General features: G+C 43.1%; 1 protein-coding gene across 1 annotated transcript in view; it reads left to right on the forward strand.

Annotated features, from left to right (window-relative positions):
• Positions 1-733: 733 nt before the first annotated feature.
• The window catches only part of LOC111971554 (neuromedin-K receptor), a 38,146-nt gene continuing 12,859 nt past the window's right edge, over positions 734-26,020 (forward strand). Inside the window, exons 1-3 of the mRNA XM_024135725.2 lie at positions 734-1,402; positions 6,305-6,493; positions 7,457-7,607. Coding sequence (XP_023991493.2) covers positions 1,029-1,402; positions 6,305-6,493; positions 7,457-7,607 — 714 coding nt within the window. The 5' untranslated portion in view covers positions 734-1,028. The remainder of the gene's footprint in view (positions 1,403-6,304; positions 6,494-7,456; positions 7,608-26,020) is intronic.

Below are 26,020 nucleotides of genomic sequence, written 5' to 3' on the forward strand. Positions count from 1 at the left end.
TTGATGTTGTTTTTAAGTTTTCGCATATTTTTCTTAGCGGATGTACAATCGTCGCGAATTGAATTATGGGGAGGTTCAGGCCCAGGGTAAACATAATGGTACACTCGCAAAGCCGACTAAAAACGAGGGCTGAGGGGGTTACTTGCAAACTTCCCTTGCTTGGCTTATCATTTGGACCGGCCTCCAACATGGCGAGGGTGTCTTTTAAGTGTTTGGCCCTGAACCATATGCATTTATTTTCACGTGATTTTGTTGACGTTTATTTTTTGTAAGAGCTGCATCACCCTAACAGGAGATTCATGCCATGGTGGAAACATTTAAGGTATATAACAGGCTACTGTCTGCACTTAGATTAGAACTGTTAAACATCCATATCTCTCCAAAGTAAATATTTGCAAAGATACCAGTAACAAATCGAAGACCTAATTGTTTGACAGAATTAATCAAATGTAGTAAGAAGATAAAACATTTAAAATATGGATTTGCTGTCTGATATTTGAATGATTGTGGAGTGATTCCCAAACATCATGTTGTCACTCGGGATTGTGTTTTTTAGGTTCACTGAGCGTAGGCAGACGCCTGATCCAACCTATTTGACCCTCACTGAGTTTAAAACAAGCAGTGCCAGAATCAATCGAGCTTTCTAGCCTATTTGAGCCAGCTGAAACTGGTGGTACGTCATTATGTGCGCGCACAGTTTATACTGCAGAGGCTTGGGGGCTCCGCCGTGCCACCACGCTCACATTCAACAGGATGCGAATGGAAACTATACTTCGCATCTTGCCATCTTTACCGAAATAGTGGCGTGCACTCAAAACTAAAATTCTAAATGGGATGCGCTCAGGCGACTGCGGTGGAGTCGAAGTTGACAGGTCGTCTTCAAAGTTGAGAGTATTTTTACTGGCGTTTTGTGGAGAGGTGCGTTGCGCGCAGTGGTGCGGCTATCTACTCTGTTTCTCCAAACATTTCAAGGACACAGCCTGAAAAAACGACTTGTTCCACAGTAGGAAGTGAACATAGAAGTCAGAATGGCAGTTGTGGCACTCAATGGATCGAACATAACTACGGGGAACTTTACGAATCAATTTGTTCAGCCGCCTTGGCGCATTGCCCTGTGGTCGGTCGCCTACAGCTCCGTTTTGGCGGTGGCTGTGTTCGGAAACCTCATTGTCATATGGATAATTCTCGCCCACAAACGAATGCGGACAGTCACCAACTATTTCCTTTTGAACTTGGCATTTTCGGACGCATCTATGGCCGCCTTCAACACTTTAATTAATTTCATATACGCTGCCCACGGAGACTGGTACTTCGGAGAGGCTTATTGCAGGTTTCAAAACTTTTTCCCCGTCACCTCCGTGTTCGCAAGCATCTATTCGATGACTGCAATTGCCGTTGATAGGTAGGCAACTGATGCTGATCATGCCTACTTTTTAAATCACTAACGGTATTTATTTATTATGATTAATTATGATGACGATCTATAAACGTTATTATTCAACACTTCTCATGATTCTTTACAAGCATTTTCTACCAGTAAAAGAAAACACAGGATTCACTCTACATGGTGATGCTGATAAGGTTGTAGGGAATTGGTATCCCTTAAATTGTTATTGAATTGAGATCACACACCATGGTTAAATTTTTTCCTGTTTAAGCAAATGTGCATTTCATTGTTTATTATATCCAGGCAGTAGTGTGTGTGTGTGTGTGTGTGTCTGCTGGGGAAGGCAGTATATTGCATCTGTAAGCATGAATTTGTGTATGTGGATGCCTGCGTACATGCATGTGCGTACATTTATACCTTTTTGTGTGTGTGTGAAGCAGATGAGTCAGTGGAGAGGTTCAAAGCAGCACCTACCACAGAAGATAATGAAAAGATTAAAACTATTAGTAACCGTGAACTTAGTAATGCTTTTCATCTTATTCATGGAAGTCAGGGGAGGTGAAAAATATTAAATTCCATCTTAACTTACCTTGGCAGTCATATCAAGAGACATGGAATATCCAGACTGACGACATCAATCCAGAGCACAGCTATATTACAGGTTGTGTGTTGGAAATGTCCTTGTGATTCAAACTGTAAATCTAGACGAAGCTGGTGTCAGGCTTCTGTAGCATGTTCTGGCATATCAGTAATTGTAGGTTTGTCATCATTATGGCCCTGCTACACTATAGCCATCGGGTATCTGGCGTTGCCGTCAGCCATTGAGGGAATGATTCCTTTGAAATCAATGAAAGCTGCTATATTGTCCATGTTGTGCTCACGTTGCGTCACTTCCACATACTAAGATGTATGAAGCCAAGGAAATACTAGTGAGAAGAAACTCTAGCTATCTAGCTACATGGATTATTTTCACATTGTATACAAAATAATCTTGTGTAATTAGAGAATCATTTAGTACAACCACTAGCAACAAGTTAATGAGTACTTGCGAAAAACTGGACTAAAGCTATTGCACTTACGCATAATCAATGAATAAGGTACAGTAGGGGAAAATGACGCTCTTCCCTTCTGCTCCTCCACTCTCAAAACAACACGCTCTGTGTAGCAAGTAGAACGTCACATTGACATGACACTGATGGCCTGCTTGCATGTGGGGTGGCAGAGTATTTTGTGTGTGTGCGTGCGGGCATGCGTGCACGTGCGAGCATATGCTTGCATCTGTGTAGGGGGTGGCAGTGTGTGTGTGTGTGTACACATGCTTGTGAGTGCGCGTGTGTGTAGGTATACACTCATACGACCAAAAAGGAAAAATACATTTATCAACACAAACACCAGCATCCATTTTACTTTACTTATACTCAAGGAAACCAAAACCTACATTTGGAAAACGCACCACCAAGACAGCTTGGAAATAACGAATCAGTCGTTTGACAAATAGGCGCAAGCCCGCACTATTATTGCTCATTTTCAGACGCTAATAACTTATTAATGGCGTCTTCAGGGGTGTTTACTGGGGAAGCCTACACCTACCCATTCCAGTAATGGAGGTGCCTCGGGGGGTTGTGTTATTGTGCCTCCACTTCACAAACGTTGACCATGCAGAGAAACACCACCCCTTAGATAATTGTGTGTAGTTAAATATTTATAGTATGCTTGGATCTGTGCTGTCTTGTCAATTCCTATGGTCATTGTTATGCCTTTGTAACCGGTGTGAAATGGCTAGCTAGTAAGCGGGGTGCGCGCTAACAGCGTTTCAATCCGTGACACCACTCTGAGACATTGAAGTGACTTTCTCTGCAAGGGATGGCTTTTGTGGAGCGATGGGTAACGTGCTTCGAAGTCTCAGAGCGAGTGACGTTACCGATTTGAAACGCTATTAGCGCGCACCCCGCTAACTAGCCATTTCACACCGGTTACACTCACCCTGCTTTTCCGCAGCAACCAGTGATTCCGGTCACAGCACCAATGTAACAGTTTTGCTTCCTTCCCTCTCCTCGCCTCGAACCAGGGACCCTCTGCACACATCAACAACTACTTCAAGGTCTCAGAGCGAGTGATGTCACCAATTTGAAACGCTATTTGCACGCACCCCGCTAACTAACTAGCTAGCCATTTCACACCGGTTACACCTTGTCATGTCAAACATGGCTTGATTATGATCATAGGAACTGGCTGTAGCACAAATGGATCTGGTGTTTGGAGTATGAAGTGCATTGATATGCAGCGTATGCATTGTATACACAGAGTCATCTCGGCTCTGCTCTTATTTCTGTAAGTGGTTGATTGGTTGCAGTGAATTTAAATGAGTCACTCATTTGACAGCAGATTGATTAGAATTGCCATTTTAACTGAATAGTATTCATTCAATGGGGTGTCAGTCAAACACTATGAGTTGCTGTCCTTCTGTTGACACCATTCTCCGATGGTCTGCTAAAGAGATGAGACAGACAAGACAGGAATTGTTTCCCAACTCCACAAGCCTAAAGGGTTGTTTATACCCTAGCCAAAGCCAGATGCCAGACTTGGCTTGTAAAAATAAAAGAACACACACGCTTGCACTGACTACACACACATATACGCACGCACACACCCTTGCATCAAACACAAGTAGCTTGGCACACACAAAACACATACACATCCCTCAATGACTCTTCCTCTTCTGTGGTGTCACTTAATGATATTATCATATCAAATGGGACTCTGGCTGATTCGATATTGATGAATATCCCCATGTTTCATCATACTATAGAGCTATGGTGTGATAATGGAGAAGTAGTGAGTGTGAGGCACTGGTATCTCCTGCAGCTCTGCGACAACACAAAAGGCACACCCTTTAGGCTCTGCTCTCAATGACCTTCCTGCAGCCGAGGCAGACAAATTCCATCTTTTTAAGTGTCCCTTCGATTTCATCACCCAATGCCAGAGATAAAGAGAACAAGAGAACATAGATTTGACCCAGATTGAAACACATAACCTCCAGTCCTAATTGTTTCATGGCTGAACTGATGCGCAGCGCAATCCAGACAGACTGTCGCCTTGGAAATGGCACCGGGTTGCAATTTGGGGGCCAACCGTACATGTGCCCCCCTTCCATCCCTATTTCCTGTGGAAGTGAAACGCATTTGATGTGTGAACAGCACTTCAGATAAGACTCCTACACACACCTTTGATTAAAAACGGCAAGACATCCTCCCACACACACACTCGTTTGGAGGGAAGAGTGTGACGAGGTGCCAGTCTGTCAGCGAGTGTATTTTTTGAGATGGGACTGATTCAGATTTACCATTGTTGGTAGTTGACACTCTTCAAGCAAGTCTCCCACTTCATTGTTCTTCGTTATTCTTAGATGGTCATGTTAGGCGCAGTAGCCTCTAACTGATGTTAACGGCTGAGACTATGCAAGTTACAACTCTGAAAATCATTAAAAGATCCAATGCCGATGTTTTTATCTCAATATCAAATACATTTCTGGGTAACAATTAAGTACCTTATTGTGAATATTTTCAATTAAAATGGTAAAAAAGAAACAAGAATAGCTTCTTAATAAAGAGCAATTGATCAAGTAAGTTAGCTGTTATTGGCAGAGAGGTGGTGTCACCAGGCAGGCCAAAACTCCATCCTGCCAAACAGGCTGATTTCAGGCGGTCTTTTCAAACAGCTCTTACACTTAAAGGTCATTATCATAGTTTTCACAGTATTATTCCAACCTCATAGTGTGGAAATATATATAATATACGTTAATTGCTAATTTTGTGATGCAAAGGGAGAGGAACACATTTTGGAAGGCTGATGTGTAGGCTAGTGCAGTATTTTCACCCTCTACCCTTTTCATGCATTATTTCCACCTTTTACCCCTTTTATGCCTAAAGAAATGACGAAATGCCTTTTTGCAAGTACCTATTTTGGTCTTGGCTGCCCTTGGGTATTGCTTTGTGGTAATACTTATTAACCCCTCAGGAAAACACCATAATGAGATTTCTGTGATGAAATACAACGAAGCCCTGAAAGAGCAGCCCCCTGCGTGGCACTGCACTGCACACACACTGCTACTGAAATATAGTTGATTAATTCTGAATTCCTCTCATCTCAATACCAGGACCCAAGTGCCACTCAGACTAAATACCAAGTGATCACAAGTGATCACAGACGAGTTGAGGGACTGCACTTTGGCAGTTTTCCATCTGTCATTGAGATGGCAGCCAGGGCGCTGAAAATTATCAGAAACAGAGTCCGAGGCGCTTCATTCAAGGAAAGGAGACGCTAATTAGCATTAGCATCAACACGCCGTGGCTCTCAGTAATGGACAGTCATAAAGTGAGGCAAACAAGAGGACGCAGCAGCATAATAAAGTGTGTCCCCAGGCTTACAGCGTGTTCAGAGTAATCTCCTACTAATTTGGACGATCCATTGTTTCAGCTTTGTCCGTGGCTTTGCCCCAAAGCCTCTTGTTTGATATGAATGAATCGACGTTACAATAGAAACTGCCAGACCACAAATGGATTTCTGAACGTTTTTGTGTTTTGGAAACACACGAGACAGACAGGAGCAAGGATGCAGTCAATTCCTTATCAATTCAGTACAGGAATTGAATTAAATAATTCAAATTGCATGTCAAAGATGTAAAAGAACATTCACAGATTCATTTATGTAATTTGCCACTACAAAAACTAAATTCATGAATGGGACTTCCAAGACTCCACACACCCTGAAAGAGAGGACTTCCTCTGATTCAGAGGGGTTGGATTAAATGCGGAAAACACATTTCAGTTGAATGCATTCAGTTGTACAACTGACTACGTATCCCCCTTTCCCTTACGTTTGACCTTTGACCCCATTTCAACGTCTTGACCCCTGCAGGTACATGGCCATCATCCACCCTCTGAAGCCCCGGTTGTCGGCTACAGCCACCAAGGTGGTGATCATGTGTATCTGGGCGCTGGCCGTGGTGCTGGCCTTCCCACTCTGCTTCTACTCCACCATCCGCATCCTGCCCCGCCGGACCATCTGCTACGTGGCCTGGCCCCGCAAGGAGGACGACCCCTTCATGTGAGTAACGACACCTTTAGCCCTGTGGCCTCCTTTGTAGACTAGCCTCCTTCAAGCCTTTAAAGTATACAGTATATATCTTTGAAGTACTTTGTTTTTTTATTTTATAGAGAGCGATAGAGGTGAAAGGTAGGAGAGTAGAGCAGTAGGCCAGATCTGAACCCATGCTGGCAGCGGTACATCGCACCAGGCCACCTCATTCTAGACTTCTATACGACTACTTCATATGAGACATGTTTATCACCCTAAGCCTCTTTTATCATCATAAGCTTCTTCATTTCACTCAGTTTTACATGGTTACACTTTATGGCAGCTTATGTATTATGGGAATACTGCCGCTAACTCGCTCTCCAACCAAGGTGCATGAATTGAGGAACGAACTGAAGTGAGGAAGATATTCAGCAACTCTTGGAGGACAGTGGAAGTTGATAGAAAAGTGAATTTATTGTTATTTCCCGCTCATGGCCTTCTTCAGGGTTGTATTATGGCAGCATTATGATGCATTATGGCAGCCGTATTGTGCCAGAGCGCTCATCACACATTGGCTGTGACAATGGAAAGATGTGACTGTACCAGTTGAGAGAGAGAGATGATTAGCTTGCCTGCTCTGGGCTAGCTTAGCATAGCCCTTCTTTTCACTCCTCTCTCTCTGCAACTCAATGTGTTATCTCGCCTCACTCCTTTTTGTTGTGTTACAGTATAAGCACGTCATCTGACTAGCACTCTTCTCTCTTCCCTTCTGCTTTTCTCCTCTCTGGAAGTGCACCTGGTCCTCTCACTCCTCTCTCTCTCTGAGATTTGAACTGCTCTTTTTATCATGCCTGTCTAGTTTACCTCACTCTTATTTTCCTCCTTCCTTACTTCTCTGCCTGCATATCCACTTTAAAAAAATGGGCCAGTGCCATTTTGCTTATTGTTGTTTCATCTTTGTTTACATTCTGGTTTTCTCCCTGTCGTGCCCAGGTTTCATATCATTGTGATGGTACTGGTCTACCTGCTGCCCCTAATGGTAATGGGAATCACCTACACCATCGTCGGGGTGACTCTGTGGGGGGGAGAGATCCCAGGGGATTCATCTGACAACTACCACGGCCAGCTCCGGGCCAAGAGGAAGGTAAATCCAGAGCTGACCCGGGATTATAACCCACGACACAACAACACAACGTACTTATGATGCTCTCTCGGTACCACTGACCCAGAAAAGGTATCTTTGTTTCTGGGGTGACAGTACTTCAGGTCTCAGGAACTTTAAGGCAGTAGCGATGCTATATAAAGCCATCCACTAGGATTTTCACAGATAGTCAAAAACCCATTACATAATAATCAATCTATCTTCAAAGTGCCAAAAAATCACTCAAGTGAGTTGGTTGAGGGTTAGTGTACTACAGGGACATATAATTCATCAAAACACACATACTACACACATACTGTACTATGGGTACAAACTCGGAGTGCGTTTATAGCAAGATAATGGAGGATTTACTGTGTCTTTATGTGTTTCGACATTCACAATAACTATTACGTTACAGTCTGGGTCACCTAATCCAACACATTGGTCAATCTCCGCAGACAAAAACCTACCAACACAACCTAATCGCCGAAACACAGCACAGACCTTTAAGTCTATGAAAAATGAATTTGAGACGTTCGTTTTTTTCTGACTTGTGGTCACCGTTCCTCCATCGACCCTGTTTTTTGACGTCGTGGCTTTTTGACATGCAGCGCTAGCTCTGAATGCTAATGGCCTCCTGAGGCACTGTGAGCTTGGCCCTCCATCTCATACCGATGTCAAAAGTCAACACTTGGATATACTCTCCGGACTGTCTACTTTGTGAGTCACAGGCATACTCAGACAGTCAGAACAGGTGACTTGTCAGTGTTGTTTTCTGGTTTTGAGAATAAAACGTGCTTCCTAAGAAAATAATCGTGTTAAACAGAAACCGGAAATGCGGCCTAGGCAGAGTTAATTGAAAACTGGTCCAACATTTCGGTACACACTCCATGTAACAGATTACATTTTGCTTTGGATTTTGACCCATTTTGTACCTAAGAAGCTTGTGCTAATACGATTCAGTATCAACCACAGTGGGTGGGTCAAGCCCTGTCCATTCTGGCACTAAGCCTAAAACAACAACAAAGCTGACTCCCTGCCACTTTTTTTGCTAAACAGCTAAGAACTGGCCATCCATTTGAGTTAAAACATGTATGTACTAATTCCAGATTGCCCCTTAAAAGTGGGAGCCCTGCTGGGTAAATGACCTTAAGCCGACAGGAAATATGAGAGATGCACCTCCACTGGGAATTAACGAGTGATAAGGATTGGACTGGAGACACTAGAGTGTCCACACTCTAAAGACCACAGAGACAAGAGAGATGGCGTGTGAAGTTGGCTAAAACACGAACGGACTGGAGCACCAGGCTAGGCTATTGTAGGTGAAGAGACCTTTCTATGTATCGGAACAATACCTCTGCATAAACCATAGAGTTTCAATAGTAAGAAGGTCACCTCCACCCCCCCCCCCCCACCCCCACCAGGCACATATTCATAAAGCATCTCAGAGTAGGAGTGCTGATCTAGGATAAGTTTTGCCTGTAAGATCACAATGAACTAGATGGTAACTTTACATGAAGTAAAGTTGTGGAACTTGATTCAGCTCTTTAAAAGTATTTTTGTGGTAGTGGAAGAATTTTTACTTTTCTATGTAACACAAAGCAGTTACTGTACATATAGTCAAAGTTAAGTGTAGAAAAAGAATTGGTCTGATTTACTTTGATGTACTACTATATCAACCTTTATTAGGCTGTATCACAACCGGCCGTGATTGGGGGTCCCATAGGGCGGCGCACAATTGGCCCAGCGTCGTCCGTGTTTGGCCGCTGTAGGCCGTCATTGTAAATAAGAATTTCTTCTTAACTGACTTGCCTAGTGAAATATATTTTTTAAATTAAATATTACTTTGGACTGTGCGGCAATTAGATCACACATTTAATCAGAAATAACTACTCTCTGACTACTACACTTGTATACACTCTGCTACTAGAATACGACAGTAGATCGAAACTGTAATAATAGAGCACAGAAGACAATGAGGCAGGTTTAAGTTTTTATATAAATAAACAAAAATGTCCTGTCTGGGCTGGAGGGAGATCAGTGAGAAGAGGGACCCACTGGCGGGAAAAGGAGAACCCCTTCCCTCAGAGCACCTTTAAACCCAAGGGACACACACAAGTTAACTGAGCATAGCATACGTAGGGCCCTATAAAATCCACAACAATGCTTAAACCCACATCAGGGGCCGCTTTTGAGGTCTGGGGAAAAAGAGAAATGTAGATTTTGGGTGTGTTTTGCATGAGTTTGCCAAACAAATGGCCATTTAGATTGATTTAAATAATCATATCATTCTACCAGGTATGCCTAGGCCACTTCGTAGTTAGCATTTAATTGAGAAGGTTTTTGGGAAAGCCTTTCCATCTCCACCAGAAGTAGTTTTTCATTAGCATCATCGCTAACGGCTACACAGTGTAGACCTACACGCACACTGCACACGTTTCAGAACGAAAAATACAAATCACTGATGCTGACTGACTGAACTGAATAGGCCACACAACTCTCCTTCATATTAAAATCTCGATGTTGATGCGTGTAAAAACAAAGACGTTTTCACACGCAATTTCTTTTGTAAACTGGAAAGTTTCCCTTTAATCAGATTCTAGTGTGTTGTTGTTGTTGTTAGGGGTGTGACAACCTGGCTATATTCTTATTCGTAATCGTATCCATAAATTGACAGTTGATATTCGTGAACGGGGAAAAAATAAGTGTTTTATTATGCCTAAATAGGTATTTTGCCAACATCTATCTGCAGATTGATAGAACAAAAAAGCTGCAGATTAGGAGCAGTGTGCAGAGGTGTGTGTGTGTGACTGTGTCTTGCACTCAAAACATAATATATGTTGGATATAATTCACATTGGTAGCTGCTAGCAAACGTCCTCGCCTGATGATTTATCATAGTAGCAGGCTGACAGGAGGCCGCAGTAATCTAAATGATTAGACCGAAATATGTGATCAGAAGTGATTAGGTGAAATATGAAGCGAGTGAACGGCTTCGCTCTATCCAATCAGGGTAGCAGGACCAATGTACAACCCACCCTTCTCTTTACAGACAAGAAAACTAGCCACTTGAGTTATTTAGAGCATGATGTATGATCCTGAGAAGGAAGTAGCTTCTTTCTTGGTGTTCACAATTCTTCATCGTCATTACACTATTGTTCTAAATTCAATCACCCTCTTCACCATCCTAATAATTTTTTTGCCTTCACTGCCCCGTGTGCTCCTCCGTGTGTGGGAGAATCCATAGCAACGGCTCTGTTTGGGAGCTCAGTGAAGAGACAGAGAGCTGTTCGCTGACGTTAGCTAGCTACTTTTCATCACTTTATACTCCGACAAACTGCTGTAACTTTTGATTGTCAGCCGATATTTCTGTTCCGATTTGAATAGTAGAGAATTGGAGTAAGATTGCATGCGCTCTAACGTTTTGCCTAAGTAGTTGGCAAAGAGGTCAATTTTACAGTCAATAAAATAGAATATTGGAAGTGATGTCACAATGGGGCCTTTAGAATGTTGAAGACAAAAAGTTGACTTTAACCTTTTCACATGTGAGTTTCAAATATCTCAAACGGTCGTCCCAGCGTGAGTTTTTTTTATCCACTTGATGTCAGAATGCCCTCACTGTTCCAAACTGTGATTGTTACGCAACAGGACAGTAAACACTTGTTACTTGCCAATTTCAAATGATTTTCTAACACGTTTTATTTTCTAACAATAGTGTGAATTGAGGTGGTTTCCGCCTCATTAATTCACATAGAATTAGCCCATTTCCGTGTTGCGGACAATTTGTTAGGTTTTACTGAGCCAGACAAACTTCTCTCTTCAAGGGGAGCCCAAGCACTTCCTTAGTGTTTCCGCAGATCAAGCATGCAGACATTTGAGGTAAAGGAATGGTTCTCTCATCTTTCGAGTAAACTTCCGGAATTGAATGAAGGGAAGTGAATGATCGTAGATGACACACCCCCTTCAACATGCATACTGGAAGCATCAAATTGTATTTGTCACATGCGCCGAATACAACAGGTGTAGACCTTACAGTGAAATGCTTACTTAACCAACAATGCAGTTTCAAGAAAAAAAGCGTTAAGTAAAACATGCACATAAATAGTTAAAGAGCAGCAGTAAAATAACAGTAGCGAGGCTATATACAGGGGGTACCTGTACAGAGTCAATGTGCGGGGGCACAGGTTAGTCTATGTAATTGAGGTAATATGTACATGTAGGTAGAGTTAAAGTGATTATGCAGAGATAATAACCAGAGAGCAGCAGCAGTGTAAAATAAGGGGTGTGTGGGGGTGGGGGGACGACGACAATTCAAATAGTCTGGGTAGCCATTTGATTAGCTGTTCAGTGTGTCATCTGAAAACGTAATAATGGTTTTGGAGTTGTGTCTGGCCATGCAGTCATGGGTGAACAGGGAGTACAGGAGGGGACTGTGCACGCACCCCTGAGGGTCTCCCGTGTTGAGGATCAGTGTGGCAGATGTGTTGTTACCTACCTTTACCATCTGGGGGCAGCCCATCTAGAAGTCCAGGATCCAGGTGCAGAGGGAAGTATTTAGTCCCAGTGTCCTTAGCTTACTGATGAGCTTTGAGGGCACTATGGTGTTGAATGCTGAGCTGTAGTCACTGAATAGCATTCTCATGTAGGTGTTCCTTTTGTCCAGGTAGGAAAGGGCAGTGTCGAGTGCAATAGAGATTGCATCATCTGTTGGGGCAGTATGCTAATTGGAGTGGGTCTAGGGTTTCTGGGATAATGGTTGATGTGAGCCATGACCAGCCTTTCAAAGCACTTCATAAGTGCTACGGGTCGGTAATCATTTAGGCAGGTTACATTTAGTGTTCTTGGGTACAGAGACTATGGTGGTCTGCTTGAAACATGTTGGTATTAGAGACTCAGTCAGGAAGAGGTTAAAAATGTCAGTGAAGACACTTGCCAGTGGGTCAGCGCATGCTTGGAGTACACATCCTAGTAATCCGTCTGGCCCCGCGGCCTTGTGAATGTTGACCTGTTAAAAGGTCTTACTCACATTGGCTACGGAGAACATGATCACACAGTCATCCGGAACAGCTGATGCTCTCATGCATGCTTCAGTGTTTCTTGCCTCGAAGCGAGCATAGAAGTAATTTAGCTTGTCTGGTAGGCTTGTGTCACTGGGCAGCTCGTGGCTGTGCTTCCCTTTGTAGTCTGTAATAGTTTGCAAGCTCTGCCACATCCGACGAGCGTCGAAGTCGGTGTAGTACGATTCAATCTTAGTCCTGTATTGACGCTTTGCCTGTTTGATGGTTCGTCGGAGGGCATAGTGGGATTTCTTATAAACTTCCGGATTAGAGTCCCACTCCTTGAAAGCGGCAGCTTTACCCTTTAGCTCAGTGCGGATGTTGCCTGTAATCCATGGCTTCTGGTTGGGGTATGTACGTACGGTCACTGTGGTGACATCAATGCACTTATTGATGAAGCCAGTGACTGATGTGGTGTGGTCCTCAATGCCATTAGAATATGTTCTGGGATTCTTCTGGTCTATGCTAGCAAAACAGTCCTGTAGCTTAGCATCTGCGTCATCTGACCACTTCTTTATTGACTGATTCACTTGTGCTTCCTGCTTTAGTTTTTGCTTGTAAGCAGGAATCAGGAGGATAGAATTACGGTCAGTTTTGCCAAATGGAGGGTGAGGGAGAGCTTTGTGTGTGGAGTAAAGGTGGTCTAGAGTTTTCTTTTTCTTTGCACGTTTAACATGCTGGTAGGAATGAGGTAGTTTCCCTGCATTAAAGTCCCTGGCCACTAGGAGCGCCACCTCTGGATGAGGTCTCTTTCTCCTGCGAGTGACGGCCTTGTTAGGTGTCTGAAGTAAATAATTTGAGTCCGACTCTTTAAAGAGAAAATCTTTGTCCAGTAAGAGGTGCGTAATAACTGTCCTGATATCCAGAATCTCTTTTCGGTCATAAGAGTTGGTGGTAGAAACATTATGTACAAAATAAATGTTGTGTCTGGACTATCATTAAATGTGAAGAGTTATTTTATCAAACCAATTCTCTGTGTAATTATTATTACGGGATTAAACTAATCATGTCAACTTTAATTAACTAGGAAGTCGGGGCACCACGGAAAATATTGATTACAAAGTTTTAATTTTCCGAATATAACCAATTAGTCTTCTATTTAATGAATTATTAATTGTTACCTCATTAGTCTTATTCCAGACATTGTGAAAATTCTTGGTTATCTGCACGGACCCTAGTTTCCATAATGAATCAGCAATACACAAATTGGCTTAATTATTTATTTACTAACTAAATAATCACAGAAATACATAACAAACAAACAGTAGATATTGGTTACTAACAATGATAGGAAAGTCACAAGTGGGCTAAGCCGATATGATGGCTTGGTAGACAAAGGGAAGGGGGTGTGGACCGCTCAAGAGCAGGAAACTCATAGCTGATAACTACGCTCATAGAAATTAATACTTTACATGAACGACTGCTCATTCGAAAAGAAATTGCAATTTACATATTTACGAGTATGTCTTGTCTTTCTGTTCGAATCCTCAATCGTCCTGTAGCGTTCATCAGAGTCTCTGGTTCACTTTCCCAGAAGTCACGATGTCTTTCGTGGTTGTAGGTGGTTAGTATGGATACTTTTGTGTACCATTTGGAAATGTTCTCATAGAATAGCTGCTTCGGCGGTTGTCTGTATTCTCGTTCTAGACTTACGTAATTTCTAGCTGCAGACTAGTAATTATACGTCTAAGATTTGCTTTTATTCTGTAGTGATCGATAGTCTCAGAGTTGAACCATTTGCTACCTTAGCTTACACCGTGGTCTTGACCATTCGAGACGTCCGGCTTACCGTGGGTCTCTTTGGCATGAAATGTAAATTTCGTCACATGCGGTTTTCTACATTTCAGTAGAAAAGGGCGGTCCATGACGCCGACGTAATGTCTATGCTCTTGTGGGCATGGTTACTGACTTTATATGAAAACCCATATTTAATAATTTTGAAGGTTAACGTCACATTACATCTTTTCACAAATAGTTTAATGTTTAATCACATGGGTTTCACAATATTTAGATGTAAACCTGACTGCTGGGAAATGTACACCTTTAAGAGATACCATTATGTGTGTTTCCTGTCCTCCATTTTTATTTTATATATTTTTTTACCTTTATTTAACTAGGCAAGTCAGTTAACCAGTTATAGACGGTAGGCAATTAAGGTCACATTTATGAAAACTTAGGACACTAAAGAGGCCTTTCTACTGACTCTGAAATACACCAAAAGAAAGATGCCCAGGGTCCCTGCTCATCTGCGTGAACGTGCCTTTAGGCATGCTGAAAGGAGGCATGAGGAATGCAGATGTGGCCAGGGCAATAAATTGCAATGTCCGTACTGTGAGACGCCTAAGACAGCGCTACAGGGAGACAGGACGGACAGCTGATCGTCCTCACAGTGGCAGACCACGTGTAACAACACCTGCACAGGATCGGTACATCCGAACATCACACCTGCGGTACAGGACAGGTACAGGTACAGGATGGCAACAACAACTGCCCGAGTTACACCAGGAATGCACAATCCCTCCATCAGTGCTCAGACTGTCCGCAATATGCTGAGAGAGGCTGGACTGAGGGCTTGTAGGCCTATTGTAAGGCAGGTCCTCACCAGACATCACCAGCAACAACGTCGCCTGTGGGCACAAACCCACCATCGCTGGACCAGACAGGACTGGCAAAAAGTGCTTTTCACTGATGAGTCGCGGTTTTGTCTCACCAGAGGTGATGGTCGGATTCGAGTTTATCGTCGAAGGAATGAGTGTTACACCGAGGCCTGTACTCTGGGGCGGGATCGATTTGGAGGTGGAGGGTCCTTCATGGTCTGGGGTGGTGTGTCACAGCATCATCAGACTGAGCTTGTTGTCATTGCAAGCAATCTCAACTCTGTGCGTTACAGGGAAGACATCCTCCTCCCTCATGTGGTACCCTTCCTGCAGGCTCAACCTGACATGACCCACCAGCATGACAATGCCACCAGCCAGACTGCTCGTTCTATGAGTGATTTCCTGCAAGACAGGAATGTCAGTGTTCTGCCATGGCCAGCGAAGAGCCCGGATCTCAATCTCATTGAGCACGTCTGGGACCTGTTGGATCGGAGGGTGAGGACTAGGGCCATTCCCCCCAGAAATGTCCAGGAACTTGCAGGTGCCTTGGTGGAAGAGTGGGGTAACATCTCACAGCAAGAACTGGCAAATCTGGTGCAGTCCATGAGGAGGAGATGCACTGCAGTACTTAATGCAGCAGGTAGCCACACCAGATACTAACTGTTACCCCCCCTTGTTCAGGGACATATTATTCCATTTCTGTTAGTCACGTGTCTGTGGAACTTGTTCAGTTTATGTCTCAGTTGTTCAATCTTATGTTCAGACAAATATTTATACATGTTACGTTTTCTGAGAATAAACGCAGTTGACAGTGAGAGGACGTTTCTTTCTTTGCTGAGTTTAGTTTAATCACATACGTTTCACAATATTTAGATGTAAACCTGACAGCTGGGAAATGTACACTTTAAGAGATACCGCTATGTGTGTTTCCTGTCCTTCGTGAGATCATCAAATTAACCACACTCGTCATAACTGTCCCTTAAGTGTCCACCATTCCAACATTCTCAAAAGTAGAAATATTGTTTAATTCTCCCGTTTTGGGGATTTAGGAGTTTGCCAAGTGAAGTCCTTTGTTCTCTCTCAATACTGCATGTCCAAAGTGGGAGAGAGGGTCCCTTCCAGGAATTTACAACCTGTCATTAAGTCATAAATCTGTAGAGAGAGGGCCATGATCCTCCCCCCAGGGCACGTCATAACACAGAACGTGAAAAAACACACAATCGCACAACTGGTTAAGAGCCCATAAAACTGCAGCCATCTCCTTCGGCGCTATTTGTCTCACCAAGCTCATCTCGTCTCCTCTTATCTGGCGGCTCGCACAAACTACCCATCGTTGGATTACTTTCGATTAGTACTCCTGAACATTGCATCCAAAAATAAACTGGTCACATGCAGGACATAACTTTGTAAGGACTGTGTTTGTGCAAAATGTTTGAAAAAAAGTGTGGCCAGCTTTAATGCTGACTGTTGCGTCATTCGAAACCGGATGTTCTAAATAAGCGTTATAATCACACCGGTTTGAGCGTTTTTAAAAAGTATAAGATCAGCACTTCTACTCTGAGGCGCTTTATAAATACGGGCCCAGGTGAATGGGGTTCAGATAAGGTTAGGTGCTCAGAGACAGTCTGAGTATGGAGTTGGTGGCCTCAGGCACTGTTCTGCTCTGTCAGCCCACACTGAGCCTAGCTTAGCGACATCACTGTTTTTCCTCTAAGTTTCTTATTATCCTCTTTTCCAAAATAAAATAACATTTGCTTGAGGAGTTGAGAGCACTGTATTGTCATAATCTGAATGAATTTGATGCGTACAGACTATTATCTTTACAAGCTTAAGGTACTGTAAGGCAAATGCCTGAGAAATGGGGACTGTGGATGTTCTTTGGCTTAAAACATTTCTTGAATTGAACTGGCGCCCTCTAAAAGTCTCCTCCTATTCCTCTATTCCGTGTAATTCTCTAGCTAGAGGACTCCTGATATCTTCAGGATTGATAAGTATAATTTTTGTCTTTATATATTGTTGTCTGGTACTGTCTTTTTGCTACATCTACTTTAAGTGCTGCCTGTCTTCCCAGCAGCCTACTTGGTGAGTGAACTGCTGACTGTACAAAAGCTGAAGAACATCCAGGCACTTTCAGCAGGTGCTGGAGTTGCAGGCAAACTCATGGAAAACAGAGAGGAAAACGCTGCACACTGCTGCTCAGACGTTTCGACCTTTAGGTCTTCATCAGGCATCCATATGCCAGGTGGAAGGTTTTATATATATATATATATATATATATATATATATATATATATATGGGTTAGTACTCAGTGACATCACTTCCTGAAACAGGAGGTACAAAAATGTATAACATAGTTTCACAATATTAACATTCAATGTATCAAAATATACAATCATACACAGGGACTGTGATCAATATTTACAGTAAAATACTTAAACATACAATGTTCAATTATGATTTTTTTTTTAACAATTTGGACATATCGGAAACTATAAAAATGGTTTCAAGTCAAACTCCTCGTTAAGGCCAAGAGGAGACAGTGTGTTGAGCCTGTGGATCCAGAAAGATTCCCTTTGAAGAAGTTTCCTCTCAATGTCCCCTCCCCTGCGTGATATCTTGACCATTTCTATTCCAATGTATCTCAGAGAACTAATAGGATGTCCAGCTTATACAAAATGATCAGTAACCCGATTATATATATATATATATATATTTTTTTCACCTGTCTGTATATTCCTGCGGTGCTCACTGATCCGTGTCATAAGGCTTCTACGGGTTTTCCCTATGTAAGACAGACCACAAGGACATTTCAACTTGCAAATAACATTGGTGGACATGCAGGTAATCAGGCCCTTGATTTTAAGTCTTTGTCCTGTGTAGGGGTTGGTAAATGAGCTGCGTTGAGTGCATTGGCCATATTTGTAATTACCCTCCGGAACCTTGTCCAAGAAAGTGTCCCTTTTCCCAGATTTAACCACAATATCTCTCACGTTTGGAGGTCTTTTTAAAGACCATACATGGGGGATATTTAAAAATGGGTTTCAAATGTGGGTCAGTATCAATAATGTCCCAGTACTTCCTGATAATGTCCTTTTTAAATGGCTTCCCCAATGGTGAGTATTGGGTAAAGCATAATGGGACATGTTCTGCTTTTTCTTTGACTTTTGGTTGAAGGCTTTCCATCTGTGTTAGTCCTTCAAAACAATCATTGGCATGTTTTACCCAATTGTCTTTGTACCCCCTTTCCTTAAACCTTTGTGTGAGGTCCGTGGTCTGTTTCTGATAAGAAGCTAAGAAGCATCAGAGCTGTATGTTCTTCTGATGCGACTGAATTGATTTAAAGGGAGACTTTTTTAACGAGTGGACGTGGAATTAAACTGTCACCTCTAAGGAGGGTATTCCTGTCCGCAGGTTCCTATAGAGATCTGTAGAGAGGGAGGTTTTGTCCTTAATAACCATCACATCAAGAACTGATTTGTGATAGGTCATAGTTAATGGTGATGTGAATGTGTTCATTCATAAAGTTTAGATACGCATGGAATTCCAAAAGTTCTTACCGGGTCCCTGTATAGATCACGAAAATGTAATCCAAATATCTCAGAATTAGGAGAATATTGGAGAGAAACGGGTTAAGGTCTGGATTCAGCACCACCTGTTTTTCAAACATTCCTAGATGTAGGTTAGCATACTTATGAGCCATAGTGCTGTCCCTATGGTCTGGAGGAAAAAGTGTCCTCTGAAGAGAAAATAGTTGGAGGTTAGTACCAGTTCAGCCAAGTCCACAATACAATGAGTTCTAGGAAGAGCATTAGGGTTCATTGAGGTAGAACTTGAGGGCCTCTAGGCCGCCCTAATGGGGGATGTTAGTATATAGACTGGTAACATCAAAAGTACACAGAATATAATTTTTATAAAATCAATAGAGTCTCTAGTATATGAGGGGAGGGAGGTCACCCAGGGTTTCACAAAATGGTCTATAAAGGTAGAGAGATTCTCTGTCAGAGATCCATTACTACTCACAATGGGCCTGCCTGGTATAGGTGGTGTCATGCTCTTGCGAATTTTGGATAGAGCGTATATGACAGGTATGGTTGTGCAGTCAACTTTCATAAACTCATATTCTGTCTTTAATTTCCCCTTCATTCAAAAATGTAGACAATTTATCATGGATCAGAGACTTGAATTGATTAGTAGGGCTCTTTGGGAGTCATGTCCTCACGGCGAGAGTCAGATTCATTGTCATTCAGGTTATCAGTGGGAAAAACATTAGCACTATTTCCTGTCTGGTTACTAATATTGTTCAATAGATTAACATTGGCATGTGCATAGGAACCCCATTACCAAAAAACTCAGTCAATCTCAAACTGCATAAAAACTTTTGAAAGTCTATAACTGTATCAAAATCATTGGCCTGTGATGTTGGGACAAATGATAGTCTCTTAACTAGGGCAGATGAACATGTATCAGATATATAGATCTGTCTTCCTACATAGTCCTCCCCTGCATTTCTTGCGGGGACGCAGGGTGGGGGCCTATTCAATGATGTCTTCCATTGGGATTTCCCAAAAAAGAAGACGCTCTAGATTGGTCACTGGAGTCAGATGTGAGGGAGTTGTTTGATCGCCACATTAGTGGCCCTCGGATTACGGCTGGGCTGGCGTTTACACTTCCAGCTTGCTCGTGGGGGAGTGCCAATTGGCTGTCTCCGGCCATCCCTCCAGAAATATAACTTCTGCTCCTTGTAGTCCGCAGTATCACTCTCAAACTTATGACTGTTGTTGTTTTGGTAATCAGTAGCTGTATTGGAGGGGGAGTGGTTTCTCCTCTCCTAGGCAATTGGTACCGACCAGGTGTGCTCTTCCCCTTGGCAAGGCAATCAGTATTAGCACGCGCACCAGCAGGTATATCTCTCTGGTCACCCCCAAAGCCAATTCCTCCTTTGGCCGCCTCTCCTTCCAGTTCTCTGCTGCCAATGACTGGAACGAACTACAAAAATCTCTGAAAATGGAAACACTTATCTCCCTCACTAGCTTTAAGCACCAGCTGTCCGAGCAGCTCACAGATTACTGCACCTGTACATAGCCCATCTATAATTTAGCCCAAACAACTACCTCTTCCCCTACTGTATTTATTTATTTATTTTGCTCCTTTGCACCCCATTATTTCTATTTCTACTTTGCACATTCTTCCACTGCAAATCTACCATTCCAGTATTTTACTTGCTATATTGTATTTACTTCGCCACCATGGCCTTTTTTTGCCGTTTACCTCCCTTATCTCACCTTATTTGCTCACATTGTATATAGACGTATTTTTCTACTGTATTATTGACTGTATGTTTGTTTTACTCCATGTGTAACTCTGTGTTGTTGTACGTGTCGAACTGCTTTGCTTTATCTTGGCCAGGTCGCAATTGTAAATGAGAATAAAATAATATTAGTACTTCAGTCTCCCCTGTTTTCGCAGCGACGGCTAAAACCGGCGATCTCGTCGCAAAACAAAGACTGTTCTGCAGAGTTGTTCTGCAGAGTTTTTCGAGGTAGGAAAGAGGAGGCTCCACACCACTCCCTTATCTTACCTAGTTCTTTTCAGATGATCTCATTTTTCTCTTTTGTAACTTTTGGCAACTGTGTGTTTTTTTTATTTTATACCTGTTCGCTCCTCTCACTGTAAGCTTTACAGATGCTCCCCACACCTTGGCTGCAACCCTTCTAATTTAGTGTACCCTGTGTGCACAACCCACGTGGAATTCCTGGTATCTGCCGATCTGCAGTCAAAAATGCAGAGTTTCTCAGCCTATGCTGCCCTTCAGTCCGTTGACATTTTGGCCATGACGGAGACATGGATCCCCACAGAGAACACTGCTCCAAATGCTCTTTCTTCATCTGACTACGTTTTCTCATAGTCTGAGAGCATCTGTTCAGTGTGGTGGTGGCACAAGGCTACTAATTTCTCCTAAGTGGAGGTTTTCGCTTTTCTCCCATGCTCACCTGACCATCTCCTAATTTGAATGCCATGCTGTCACTGTCACTTGTGCACTCAAGATTAACATTGCTGTCATCTATCGCCCACCAAGTGTCCTTACAGATTTCATCAATGAGCCTGACACCTTGATGAACTAATTTCCTGGCAATGGCTCACAGCTATTTGTACTTGGCGACTTCAACCTCCTGACATTTGCCTTCGATTAATTTCTTTCTAACTCTCTCATTCTCCTCCTTGCCTCTTCTGTCCTCACCCTTTCCCAGTCCCTTCCCATTCACAAGGCACATAATACGGTTGACCTCATCTTTACTAGAGGTTGTTCAGCCCTCCCCTCCTGCTCTGTGGCTAAGTGACTCATTGCTTATTTACAGAACAGGGCTGTGGGCAGCTGAGCGAAAATGGAGGAAAACTAAACTTCCGGAGGACCTATCAACCTTTCACTCCCTCCTCTCTACCTTCTCCTCCTCTGTATCTACTGCTAACGCCACTTTCTATCACTCTACATGTCAAGCTTCTGCCTCTAACCATAGGAAACTATTTACCACCTTCTCCTTCCTCCTTAATCTGCCACCCCCTTCTCCTCCCTTTCTGCGGACAACTTTGTCAACTACTTTGAAAAGAAGGTTGATGACATCCGTTCTTCATTCACCCAGCCTATTGAGTCCACTGGTCCCACTCACACTGAACTACCCTAAGCCTTGACTTCTTTCTCCCCTCTCTTTCCACATGAAATCCTGGGACTGGTGAGGTTCGGCCGCCTGACAACTTGCCCGCTCGTCCCCATATCCTCCTCTCTTCTCTAGATCATCGTTGGAGACCTTCTCCCATTCCTCACTTCCCTATCAGCTCATCTTTGACCACTGGCTGCGTCCCCTTGGACTTTAAAATGTCCCGACTCACTCCCCTCCTAAAGAAACAAACACTCCACGAGACTGCTCTTCTCTGTGTCACGGAGGCTTTCCACACTGCTAAAGCTGAGTCTCCGCTGTTCTCATCCTCCTAGATCCATCCGCTGCCTTCAACAGCATAAACCATCAGATCCTCCTCTCCACACTCTCAGTGCTGGGCGTCTCAGGCTCTGCACACTCTTGGATTGCATCCTACCTGGTGACGTGGAGATTATCTGTGTCTGCATCATGTACTCTCACTACTGGTGTCCCCCAGGGCCCGGGTCTAGGCCCTCTCCTTTTCTCTCTATACACCAAGTCACTTAGCTCCGTCATATCCTCACACGGTCTCTCCTAGAAGTCGACCGATTAATCGGAATGGCCGATTTAATTAGGGCCGATTTCAAGTTTTCATAACAATCGGTAATCGGTATTTTTGGACCGATTACCGACACCTTTATTTAAACTAGGCAAGTTAAGAACACATTCTTATTTTCAATGACGGCCTAGGAATGGTGAGTTAACTGCCTTGTTCAGGGGCAGAACGACAGATTTTTACCATGTCAGCTCGGGGATTCGTTTTTGCAACCTTCCGGTTACTAGTCCAACGCTCTAACCACCTGCCTTACATTGCACTCCACGAGGAGCCTGCGTGGCAGGCTGACTACCTGTTACGCGAGGGCAGCAAGAATCCAAAGTAAGTTGCTAGCTAGCATTAAACTTATCTTATAAAAAACAAGCAATCTTAACATAATCACTAGTTGACTACACATGGTTGATAATATTACTAGTTTATCTAGCGTGTCCTGCGTTGCATATAATCGATGCGGTGCCTATTCATTTCTCATTGAATCACAGCCTACTTCGACAAATGGGTGATGATTTAACAAGCGCATTCATGAAAAAAGCACTGTCGTTGCACCAATATACCTAACCATAAACATCAATGCCTTTCTTTAAATCAATACACAAGTATATATTTTTAAACCTGCATATTTAGTTAATATTGCCTGCTAACATGAATTTCTTATAACTAGGCAAATTGTGTCACTTCTCTTGCGTTCCGTGCAAGCAGTCAGGGTATATGCAGCAGTTTGGGCCACCTGGCTCATTGCGAACTGTGTGAAGTCCATTTATTCCTAACAAAGGTCGTAATTAATTTGGCAGAATTGTACATAATTATGACATAACATTGAAGGTTGTGCAATGTAACAGCAATATTTAGACTTAGGGATGCCATCCGTTAGATAAAATACGGAACGTTTCCATATTTCACTGAAAGAATAAAYGTTTTGYTTTCKAAATGATMGTTTCCGGMTTCWACCATTTTAATGACCAAARGCTCGTATTTCTGTGTGTTATTATGTTATAATTAAGTCTATGATTTGATAGAGCAGTCTGACTGAGCGATGGTAGGCACCAGCAGGCTCGTAAGCATTTATTCAAACAGCACTTTTGTGCATTTGCCAGCAGCTCTTCGCAATGCTTCAAGCATTGCGCTGTTTATGACTTCAAGCCTATCAACTCCCGAGATTAGGCTGGTGTAACCGATGTGAAATGGCTAGCTAGTTAGCGGGGTGGGCGCTAATAGTGTTTTAAACGTCATTCGCTCTGAGACTTGGAGTAGTTGTTTTTCTTGCTCTGCATGGGTAACGCTGCTTCGAGGGTGGCTGTTGTCTATGTGTTCCTGGTTCGAGCCCAGGTAGGAGCGAGGAGAGGGACGGAAGCTATACTGTTACACTGGCAATACTAAAGTGCCTATAAGAACATCCAATAGTCAAAGGTATATGAAATACAAATTGTATAGAGAGAAATTGTCCTATAATTCCTATAAGAACTACAACCTAAAACTTCTTACCTGGGAATATTGAAGACTCATTTTAAAAGGAACCACCAGCTTTCATATGTTCTCATGTTCTGAGCAAGGAACTTAAACGTTAGCTTTTTTACATGGCACATATTGCACTTTTACTTTCTTCCCCAACACTTTGTTTTTGTATTATTTAAGCCAAATTGAACATGTTTCATTATTTATTTGAGGCTAAATTGATTTTATTGATGTATTATATTAGGTTAAAATAAGTGTTCATTCAGTATTGTTGTAATTGTCATTATTACAAATACAATAAAATTGTCCGATTAATCGGTATCGGCTTTTTTCGGTCCTCCAATAAATCGGTATCGGTATCAGCGTTGAAAAATCATAATCGATCGATCTCTAGTCTCTCCTATCATTGGTATGCAGATGCCACTCCACTACTTTTCTCCTTCCCCCTTCTGACACCCAGGTTCTTTTTAGAAAATGTATAAAAAAAGTAAATTAAAATATCACATTTACGTTAATATTCAGACCCTTATAAACAGTACTTTGTTGAAGCACCTTTGGCAGCGATTACAGCCTTGAGTCTTCTTGGGTATGACGCTACAAGCTTGGTTTCATCAGACCATATAGATTCTTGTTTCTCATGATCTGAGAGTCCTTTAGGTGCCTTTTGGCAAACTCCAAGCGGGCTGTCATGTGCCTTCTACTGAGGAGTGGCTTCCGTCTGGCCATTCTACCATAAAAGCCTGATTGGTGGAGTGCTGAAGAGATGGTTGTGCTTCTGGAAGGTTCTCCCATCTCCACAGAGGAACCCTGGAGCTCTGTCAGTGACCATCAGGTTATTGGTCACCTCATTTATCAAGGCCCTTCTCCCCCGATTGCTCCTTTTGGCCGGGCAGCCAGCTCTAGGAATATTCCTGGTGGTTCCAGACTTCTTCCATTTTAGGAATGATGGAGGCCACTGTGTTCTTGGGGACCTTCAATATTGCAGACCTTTTTTGGTAACCTTCCCCAGATCGGTGCCTCGACACAATCCTGTCTCAGCGCTCTACGGACAATTCCTTCACCTCGTGGCTTGGTTTTTGCTCTGACATGCACTGTGAACTCTGGGACCTTATATAGACAGGTGTGAGCCTTTCCAAATTATGTCCAATCAATTGAATGTACCACAGGTGGACTCCAATCAATCAAGTTGTAGAAACATCTCAAGGATGATCAATGGAAACAGAATGCACCTGAGCTCAATTTCGAGTCTCATAGCCAAGGGTCTGAATAATTATTTAACTAAGGTATTTCTGTTTTATTTTGAATCAATTGTGAAAGAAAATTACAAACCTGTTTTCGCTTTGTCATTATGGGGTATTGTGTGTAGATTGAGGACTTTTTTTAATGTAATCCATTTTAGAATAAGGCTGTAACGTAACTAAATTTGGAAAAAGTCAGGGGGTCTGAAAGCGTTCTGAATGCACTGTATCCACATGGATGTCGGCCCACCACCTCAAGCTCAACCTCGACAAGACGGATCTGCTCTTCTTCCTGGGGAAGACCTGTCCGCTCCAAGACTTCTCCATCACGGTTGACAACTCCCCCGTCCTAATCCATGTGCTTGTCATCTCTAGTCTGGACAACTGAAACTTGCTGTTGTCTGGGCTCCCCACTTGTGCCATCAAACACCTGCAACTTATCCAGAACACTGCAGCCCGCCTGGTGTTCAACCTTCCCAAATTCTCCCATGTCACCCCGCTCCTCAGCACACTCCATTGGCTTCCAGTCGAAGCTCGCATCCACTACAAGACCATTGTACTTGCCTACGAAGCAGCAAGAGGAACTGCCCCTCCGTACCTTCAGGCTATGCTCAAACCCTACACCCCAACCCGAGCACTCCATTCTGCCACCTCTGGTCGCTTGGTCCTCTCACCCCAACGGGAGGGCAGCTCAGCCCAGTCCAAGCTCTTCTCTGTCCTGGCACCCCAATGGGGGAACCAGCTTCCACCTGAAGCTAGGACAGCAGAGTCCCTGCCCATCTTCCCGAAAACATCTGAAACCCTACCTCTTCAAAGAGTTTCTT

Source organism: Salvelinus sp. IW2-2015, unplaced genomic scaffold, assembly GCF_002910315.2.
Source record: "Salvelinus sp. IW2-2015 unplaced genomic scaffold, ASM291031v2 Un_scaffold563, whole genome shotgun sequence".
Lineage (NCBI taxonomy): Eukaryota > Metazoa > Chordata > Actinopteri > Salmoniformes > Salmonidae > Salvelinus > Salvelinus sp. IW2-2015.